Source organism: Nematolebias whitei, chromosome 17, assembly GCF_014905685.2.
Source record: "Nematolebias whitei isolate Nwh7 chromosome 17, NemWhi1, whole genome shotgun sequence".
Taxonomy (NCBI): domain Eukaryota; kingdom Metazoa; phylum Chordata; class Actinopteri; order Cyprinodontiformes; family Rivulidae; genus Nematolebias; species Nematolebias whitei.
Genome location: NC_056514.1, coordinates 38,170,228 through 38,179,927, shown reverse-complemented (window position 1 = coordinate 38,179,927; position 9,700 = coordinate 38,170,228). Strand labels below are relative to the sequence as shown.

Here is a 9,700-nt window from a genome sequence, read left to right as displayed (position 1 = left end):
GACAGACAGCTGAAGGTGCCTGGGGATGATCCCGGTCCTCCTGTTGTCACGAGCCAAGTTTCCCACCTGCTCCAGGATCTCGACGGTCAAGTACTTGAGCACCGCCGCCAGGTTGACAGGAATTCATCCATGGCGCCTCCTTTTCAACTCATTTGGGATTTGGGGCTGTAGCTGAGGTATTATTTGAGCTTTTGAGATGTTAATCAGCTGCTCCTGGTTGTTAAAATAACACCTTGTTGTCATGGTTGTGTATCATAACAAATGCCCCAAAGTAAAAAGGTTTGAGTAAAAATCCTTCCAACTGTGCAGCATCTGATACCTGAGGAAATAATCATCAGAGAAAAGTGCTTTACATCCAGAAAAAAGATGAATTAAAGTTTTTAAACGCAATAACTCAGAATGAAAGTAACAGAGCTACTTCAACATGCAGCCACCCCGAGAGGTGCAATTCTAGAACCAAAAAGTTAACGAAAAATAAATACTTTGGACAGGCACCGCCATTATATAGTTTTCTCTCAATAAGCCTATACTGTATCGCCACTGCAGCACGGTGGCACAGTTGGTAGAGCTGCTGCCTCTCATTGAACCCTGGTTCAAATCCCGCTCCGAGGGCCTTTCTGGGTTTGCATGTTCTCTTCGTGCATGCGTGGGTTTTCTCCAGGTACTCTGGTTTTCTCCCACAGATCAAAAAACATGCATGTTAGGCTGACTGGTAACTAAATTGTCTCTAGATGTGAGGTCAATGGTTGTTTGTCTTGTTTGTCTGTGTGTCCCTGTGATGGACTGGAGACCTGTCCAGGGTGTCCCTCGCCTCTCACACAGTGACTGTTGGGCATGGGCACCAGTGACCCCTGCAACCCAAGAAATGCAAGAACAGGTAAAGATAATGGATGGATGAATGTATCACCAGTCAAAAGGACTACATTCCCCAGAAGCCAACAGTGCTTCCAGCCACTGCTTTCTGCTGAAATGGAGGGTAAGTTTTGATCCGATGTGAAAAAGTTTGATCCTTATTCATAGTGACTTGGGCGCTCAGTGGATGCAGAGAGTCATATGGAATTGACCGGGAATGGGACCAGAACATCATCATAAAAAAAGGTTGAATGAATTGGTCAATCTGAGAGCTGCTTGCCGGCCCAGGGAGCCTCTCGAGCGGGGAGGCATCGCTTGGAGGTCCGGTGGTTTCTCCGGCGCTCACCGGGACATTTTTCATTTGGATATGGACTTGATTGGGACCATTGTGTGGTTTTGTTTGCAGTACGTAGCTACGTACAGTACATATACGTATGTTGTTAAAATTATGTGAGTTAAGAGTTTAGAACATTGTGGGCTTCGTCGCTGCAGGCTAGGTCTGCAGAACCAGAGCTGATCCTGACCGAGCTGCTGTTCTGCAGAGCTGGTGGGTAAAATGTTGCGATATTGTCCAGTACATATACGTACGTTGTTAAAATGACGTAGGTTAAGAGTTTAGAGCGTTGCAAGAGTGTGGGAAGGGTTTATAAAGCCTTAAAATATATATAAATACTAAAATAAATACAGTAGTCCCTCGTTTATCGCAGGGGATCCGTACCCTGAAGCCCTGCGATAAGTGAAAAACCGCAAAGTAGAAATATTATTACAAGTAGTAAGTAGGAATGCGCGATATATATGGTATATGGTAGAAACTATAGAAATTTAGCCTACGATAGAGATCTGTCTTCTACTGGCTAACCACTGTAATGCTGTGTCTGATGTAAAATCAGAGTTGTCAGGTTTAATCGTTATATTTTTTGAGCTGAAAACTGCGCAAGTGGCGTTAAAGTCTTTTCTTCGAGAGCTAAGTAGCGAAGCTACAAGCTAACTACGTCCGACTTGCCGTAGAAGTGCCTTATTCTGACGCATGCGCAAAACGCTGTGTTCTATCGAAAGTTTTTTTGGGGTTTTTTTTCCATCGAAAGTTAAAGTAAATGTTGGTCAGCTTTAGAGAAACCTGCTCTCTGATCTGTGAAAAGAACGCTGAATTGTTTGATTTTACTGCGAAGACCCTCTGGTCAAAGCCAAAGAGGAAACTGGTCGCCATTTTGTGTCAGCGCTCCTTAAAGTGGAAGGAGACGCCCACTAGAGGGTTGGAGGGTGAAGTGTTTCAGTGTAAAATGCTGCTCTGTTGCTGTTCTTTAAGTGAGAAGACTGGAAACTGTTAAGAGTTAACTTTTTTTTTTTTTACATATGGCTAAAACTACATTTGATATCTTTTGTCCTGTTTTGCACTACAAGAAAGAAGCCTAATAATTGATTTATTTATTATTTAAAAACTCTCTGAACCTAGTAGTGGAATTTTCTTAATTGAGATTATTTTGTGGTATAGAAGTTTTCAAAATAAATGATGGCAAAAGGACACCGTATGTTTTTTTTTCATTCCTATTGCAAGTTTTATACCAAAAACACATAGTGATATATATCGTTATCGCCACCCTTCACGATACATATCGTGATATAAATTTTATGCCATATCGCACATCCTTACTTCCCACACTCTTGCAATATTCTAAACAATGTTTCTAAACTCTAAATGCTCCAAAAGAGCACAGAATGTCATGATTTCTCTCTCTCTCTGCCTCCACTGCTGTTTGCGTCAGTTTCTTTATTGTTGTTCCACCATGTGGTACATGTGGTGGAACAAAATTATGTACAGAGTCCCAGTTACATCCCACAATAAAATGTAAAAGAAAAACAGTAATCTAATGTCATAGTTAGTAATCTAATCTAGTAATCTAGTAACCTGCAAGCACTCTCGGCCACGCCCACTTCTCCGCTCTGCATGTAGATCAGCTGATCAGCTGCAGCATGAAGTGTATTCTGTAGTAAGGACTGCACAAAGGAGCTGCAGGTGCCAAATAATTTAAAATAATTTATTTTAAATAAAAATTCCATGCCGATCGTGCGGCTCATCCATCAATCAGCCAAGTGTTTGTCATGTCCAATCTTATTTTGAAAAACCGCGATAGAGCGAGTCCACGATAAACGAACGAAACGAAGTAGCGAGGGACTACTGTATAGCGTTTCTACTTTGTGGTTTTTCACTTATTGCGGGGGTTGGGGGGAGGGGGTCCGAAACGTACTCCCCACGATAAACAAGGGACTTGTGTACTCATCCATTCGTCCATCATCTTCCACTTTGCTGTTGCTGGCAGCAGCTTGAACAGGGGGCCCAGACGTCTCTTTCCACAGCCACCTCTTCCAGATCTTCTGGGAGGACTCCCAAGCAGGGACGTAGTCTCTCCAGCGTGTCCTTAGTCTTCCCTGGGGTCTCCTCCCAGTCGGACGTACCCGAACCACCTCAACTGGCTCCTCTCGATGTGGAGGAGCAGCGGCTCTACTCCGAGTCTCTCCTGATAACTGAACTTCTCACTCTGTTTCCAAGGGAGAGTCCAGCTGCCCTGCAGAGGAAACTCATTTCATCCGCCTGACTTCTGCCGTCACTTGGCGCTCTGTAAATAAACTGAATTGAATTGAATCTTTCAGTCACTACCCAGAGTTCATGACCGTAGGTGAGAGTAGGACTGTGTTCTATTGGTGCAGTAAAATCGACTTTTTCCTCTTAAAAGATGAAACAATCCTGTTTTATTTGTGCATCTTACTTTTAGTTCGTGTTCAGTGATCTGTCTTGTCTCTTGTTTAGTTTCTGTTAAAAAAAATGCACATCTATGATGAATTTATCTGTTAAAATTAGGAAACGTGCTTCATTGTGTGAGATTGCAGCAGGTCTGAATAAATGTGCGACACACTTCACCTTATCCGACATGCCTCTCAGTTCTGTGTTGTGAACGTGTAAATGTTATTTTTAGCCAAAGTTCATGACTCGACTCACAGCTATGATGGTCAGTCATTTAGTCTGGTGGTTAGTTTTGCTACAGTTTCGGACCCAGTTAAAATATTTCAACGGTTTTTGTGTGGATCAGGTGGAAATTTGCCAAAAATCCATGGTCACCCGAGGATAAACCTATAACTGTAACTGCCTGTAACTTTTTAAAAACTATTTTTTACAACATCCACATGTTCTTTCATAACATTTTTTACCACTTTTTATTGTGTAAGCTTATTTATGTGTCCAATAATTAAGATATTGAAAATGTTAAATACATGTAAAAATCACTATTTAGCACCAAACGTTTGTGTACCAGAGGTAAAGTTTGCTCAAAGGCATGATTGTGTCTTGATTTATTATTTCTGAAATATTTAGAGACATCTTGTTTTAACATTTGTATTATGTTTACTTTTTGCATTATCTGCTTTGATTGCAGTGATTTGTCTACTTGAACCAAACCCTCACAGTACACCCCTCTTTATTCTTAAAAATACTACGCTAGTGTTTTTATTTTGCGTACCTTGTTCTTCTGTGTATGAGGTTTGTTTTATGCTTGTGTGAGCTCAAGGTTGGTTTGAGATGTGTCTTCGTATGTCTGATGGGGAATTTTTGATAAGATCCTGCATAAATGAAGTTTCTGGTAAATAACTTAAGTTTAGAACGAGCATTATTCAACTCCACGGCAAAACTTGACAATAGCAATTTTCTGTACTCCGTCCTTTAATAATTTCTTATTAAAGGATATTAATTTCATTAATTTTTACTCCCATTGGTGTTCTTGTTAAGCACTTTGATAACAGTTTCTGTCTTAAATGTGCTCTATAAATAAAGTTGACTTATTAATGCCTAAATGTTGGACAGTAATTTTAGAGTAACTTCATTATTTTTATTTGAATTCTAACAGCACAGTACTTCTGTAGGATTATGTGCAAAAATAAATGGTGCTTAGCAATATCTTCTGGCATTTGAGGGTAATTTAAAAGTTTTTATTTGGACAAATCAGGTAGAACGGTAATAAAAAATACTAAATAAATGTACTGTATATGCACATACTAGGAATAAATTTAAATTAAATCTTTGCATTTATTATCAAAAGGTAAATTGTTGTAAAATTAGGCCGTTTTTAAAAAAATGTTTACCTGCATTATTTTTAAATAATCCCTTTTTAAAAGGCTGGTTTTATCAAGTTGCCTTAAATGTCAATCATGTTCTTTAATCCCGCCCCTACGTCCGTTACGTCAGGGGGCGTAGTCCACGCTCGTCTGTTGCATCTAACGCTGATAGGCTGGTTGAGACCACGTGACGCACATCAGCCAATCAACGCGGAGTGCGATGAACACAACCTCAGCCTAAACATGCAGCAGCGAAAGTGAAGATAGGTGACGTTTCTCTGTGGACTGTGCCGTGTTGTCACCAGCTGGTGGGCCAAGACGAAGTAAAAGTGGACGAATCTCGGTGTTTCCGAGCGGATGGTAACACTTCAAGCACGCCGGAGCTGAAAGATGGCACCGGGTGACTGGAAGCGTCGGAGCGTCGCCCTGTGATAGTTATCAGTTTCATAACGGAGCTCATCGATGAGGCAAACGCTGAGATAACGGACTCCTGGTGTCCCGCGCAGGTCGGAGGTCAGTCCGTTTCTCTCTCCAGTAAGTGGCACCTTTTATTTACTCAGCAGAAATGAGCTGCCCTTTAGCTCCTGTTGAGCTAAGCTGAAAATCTTTGTTTTGCCTCATTTTGTTCGCAGTTAAACAAGTTAGAAAGCATGATGGAGTGAGCTTCTGCCACATCAAATGATTTGTCTGCTGCTTGTCTGCTTCGCTCAGGACTTTATCCTGACTTCAAATATTGATTCTTGACTCAAATTTAAATTTGCAAAATGCTGTGTTCTGATTGGCTGACAGGTCTCTATAATGTCTTACATGAAGCTGATCAAGTTTATTTTCAGTGCAGTGTGTAGTTTAATGTTTTATCAAATATTAAATCTACCAGATTATGAAATTAGGGACATCTTATATAGGCAATATTGTTAATATTGTGATGACAATATTGCGATAAATCCACATTTTCTTGTCTTCTGGCATCACTTTAAATAAACCTGAACGGCATCACGGTCTGTTTAAAAAATATTAAAAAGGTGCGTTTATATCAGCTGTAATCTGGGTTCAAACACTCAATTCCTGCCTGGCAGAGCCATCCTCTTAAAAACAATTAGTCCCGAGGAGTTTAAATTATTATAAATAGGAAAATTATGGTTGATTTCTGTTTGTCATATAGTTTACTTTTCATTTGAAAGATAGCCACGGTGCAATTTTGAACATTTGCGCCATCAAAAGCTGCTTTCATTCATTTCAATGATCTTTTATTATCAGCGAAATGTTGAGTTGGTAATAATTTAATGTTCTGAAAATACAAATTCAGTCTTTTAAGGTGAGTAAAGTCTTATTACTTGTCTATTTGATCAAACTTAATTGATTATTACTATTCTAATCACTGCAAAAAATATCCTAAACATTAATAACGTTTGCAAAAGTGTTTTGAAACGCGGTAAATTCTTGTTTTTGTTTTTCGTGACTCTAGTTCATGATCATTTAAAAGTTCCTTTAGAGCTAGTTTAGTTCATAAGCAATCCTTAGAATAACTTGCACCTTTTAAAAGTAATTTATAGACCAGTGTTTTCAGCAAAACTCTAAATGTAAGCTGGTTGTAGCTGCTGCAGCATCATTTTTCACTTTAGCCTTTTGAAAACCTGTCCAGTATTACTCAGCTTCTAGGCCAGGCTTCGTTTGTGAATGATGGCGTTAATTTGTGCTTCAGCAGAAATCAGAGCTCCCAGCATCCGCTGAGCCCAACGCTTCCACCATGAATGTGGGGACGGCGCACAGCGAGGTGAACCCCAACACTCGAGTGATGAACAGCAGGGGGATGTGGCTCTCGTACATCCTGGGAATCGGGCTCCTCCACATCATCCTGCTCAGCATCCCTTTCGTCAGCGTGCCGGTGGTCTGGACCCTCACCAACCTCATCCACAACCTGGTGAGTGGAGCAGAATGCCCAAAGGCCCCAGTTCAGCCACACTTTTGTTTTCATGTTTATTAATGAGTTAAAGAGGCCTCTCGTTGGGTTGAGAGTAAAAGTGGTCCTCACGGGTTCACTGAAACTACCGGTAGCTGAATATTTGCGAATTTTCTTGCCATTTTGAGTCAAGTTTGAGTCTCCAACAGTCCCAGTCCAGTGAGATTCTTCCTGAACGTGATAAAAGTGCGACTTCTGTTGTGACTTGGAGCTATAAAAATCAACTGAACTGAATTGAAAAAGGGTTTGGGCTGGTGTTTAACCTCACAGGAAACATCCGCTTCTTGACTCGTCCGTCAGGTTCTTTAGTAGGTTTTGAGTCGTCGTTGCTTCTACAATCTTTTGTCTTGCATCATGAACTCGGATCGTCTGTCTTGATCTCCACCGTTCACTTTTAAAGAGCTTCTAATCCTGTAAACGCACAGGATCTATTTTTAGGTTAAATCCAGAGTTCCTTATCCTAACTGGACCGTGATCTTTCTGCACACAGTCTGCTCGTTTGTTTTGCAAATACTGATTCAGTGTTCACACTATTGATTTCGTTTTTATATTTATTTATTCGTTCATTTCCAGTTTTTTTTTTTTATATATATATTGCGCTGTTTCAACCGTTCGTATTTCAAATCATTTGGCTCATTCAGGTGTTGTGATTTTTGATTTCTGTAACTTTTTTACTTTTCATAATATTTAACTGTATTTACTAAAAAAAATCCTATAAAAAAATTTGAGATCTCTTCACAATCTTTGGTCTGTTTGAACATATTTCAGACTTCTACTACTGCTAAAGCCAGTTCAGCGCCTGTTAATGCAAAATTTACTTGTTTGTTCAGTTGATGCTAAACCTACTGTCGCTAACGTCACGTCCACCAATGCTATTTTTACTAATGATAATGCTAATCCTGCTAATGCTAATGTAACTATCTTCAAAGTTCATGCTCAATCATCCAGGCACCAAATCCAATAATGCTCCGTCAGGTCATCTAGACAGTTTATTTTTTTGTAGAGACATTTCACCCTCTATCCAGAGGGCTTCATCAGTCCGAGGAGTCTCAAGTAAACCGTTTCACCACTAATGTAACTGTTTACTTTAGTTAACGCCAAAGCTAGTTAGCATTTTTGCTACTTTTAACGTCTTTTCCTACTTTCATTTGGTGTTTTTTCACACTTTGCTTTTAGCAAAGCAAAATTAGCATTAGCACTATAATTAGCAGTTTGCATAGCTCAGTAATTGTGCAGAAATAGCAATTTCTCTAGTTTTATTGTCTTTGACTTGTGGTTTTGGTTACAGTGCATGTACCTCCTGCTGCACACGGTCAAAGGGACGCCCTTTGAGACCCCAGACCAGGGTAAGGCTCGCCTCCTGACCCACTGGGAGCAGATGGACTACGGTGTTCAGTTCACAGCGTCCCGCAAGTTCCTCACCATCACACCTATTGTTCTGTAAGTAGGAGGAAACTCTCTGAAACAACCACTAAATGTTGTAAAGAAGCTGAAGCAAAATCACGAGAGCAGAAAAGATGTAAGACGGACACAAAACTAGATTAAGTCCCTGTGGGTTTTTTTTGTCAGTGCCAGCAGAGGTCACGTGAACTAAATGAGAAGAACCTGGAGCTCAGAATGAAGTTAAACACGATGCATTCGAGTGCCAGTAGATTTTCATCCCTGCTGTGCCGTTCTTGTCCAAGTCTCCAAATTGTTGAAGCAAACTGTCCTGCTCCTTTCTCTCCTCATTACCATCAGAGTTCAGTTTACAGGAGGTGCTTTGGTTCCCAAGGGCTGATGTGCCAGCTCAGCAGGAATACTGTAACGCGAGCAGCTCTGCAGGTGAACGTTGGGTTTCTGCTGCATTTCGACTTTTGTTTTGCAGCCGGCTCCAGCAGGAAGTGGTTATTCTCGTATATGTTGGAGGGACTCATGTGCAGAGGCATTCTCTTTTAGAACGACCCTTAACGTGTCCGTCATGTAAGAGAGCACAACCTCTTATGAACCGGGAGAAATTCATGGCTGTTTGTGTCAAAGTGTTTAAGTCCCATTTTGAAGCCGCGTCGCATGAAAGAAAAAAGTACCTTTTTTTTTTTTTAAACAAATAAATTTTTTTGTTTTTTACTTAATCCCTTCAGGTACATATTAACCAGCTTCTACACCAAATATGACAGAGCCCATTTTGTGGTCAACACGGTGTCTTTGCTCACCGTGCTCATCCCCAAACTGCCCCAGCTGCACGGCGTCAGGATCTTTGGGATTAATAAATACTGACGAGCCAGAGGACGAGAGGAGCAGGAGGTCCTCTGCTCCCGCGGACTGCTGAGAGCGCACCGGGCCTCAGGAGGACTTGTCGTGGTCCTTCAGCACCTAAAAAGGAAGTCCGCTGAGGATACTGCCATGGTACGAACCGAAAAGACTCCAAGGAGAGTGCACGAAGGGAAAGTGTGGCAAAGAGTCACGTTTTTCCCCCCTCAAAGTTTATTTAAAGATAAGTTGATGTCTTAATTTCTTTTAACGGGTGCAGAGGAGAGGGAAATGCAGCTGCAAACGTTTAGTTTGTGCCGTTTCTCAACAGCGGCACCGACGGCAGTAATCCGACTCGTTCTGTGTGTAACGACACACCGCTGTATTTATTCAGCTTCATGCTCGTCTGGAGCTTCTTGAGGTTTGTGGGCTCAGAGGCGAGTGACGGTACTGCGCTGACACGAGGAAGCACATTTTATATTTAACCTGCTCTGCTCGGGGTCAGGACAGGAAAGTCAAGACACTTTATTTTTATCTGACCGTTGCCGTGTTTGG

The 9,700-nt window shown here is 41.1% G+C and overlaps 1 protein-coding gene across 1 annotated transcript; it reads left to right on the top strand.

Moving 5' to 3' along the window:
• Positions 1–6,703: 6,703 nt before the first annotated feature.
• Positions 6,704–9,430, top strand: ormdl3 (ORMDL sphingolipid biosynthesis regulator 3). The gene is made up of 3 exons (XM_037691241.1): positions 6,704–6,877; positions 8,205–8,356; positions 9,037–9,430. The coding sequence occupies exons 1-3, from the start codon at positions 6,704–6,706 to the stop codon at positions 9,170–9,172; spliced, it is 462 nt and encodes a 153-aa protein (XP_037547169.1). The 3' UTR covers positions 9,173–9,430.
• Positions 9,431–9,700: the final 270 nt, after the last annotated feature.

Excerpts from the sequence above, each read along its gene's own strand:
- ormdl3 (XM_037691241.1), top strand. The coding sequence starts at position 6,704 with ATGAATGTGGGGACGGCGCACAGCGAGGTGAACCCCAACACTCGAGTG. Across the intron at positions 6,878-8,204 it reads CCAACCTCATCCACAACCTG|TGCATGTACCTCCTGCTGCA; the intron begins GTGAGTGGAGCA and ends TTTTGGTTACAG. Across the intron at positions 8,357-9,036 it reads ACCATCACACCTATTGTTCT|GTACATATTAACCAGCTTCT; the intron begins GTAAGTAGGAGG and ends TAATCCCTTCAG.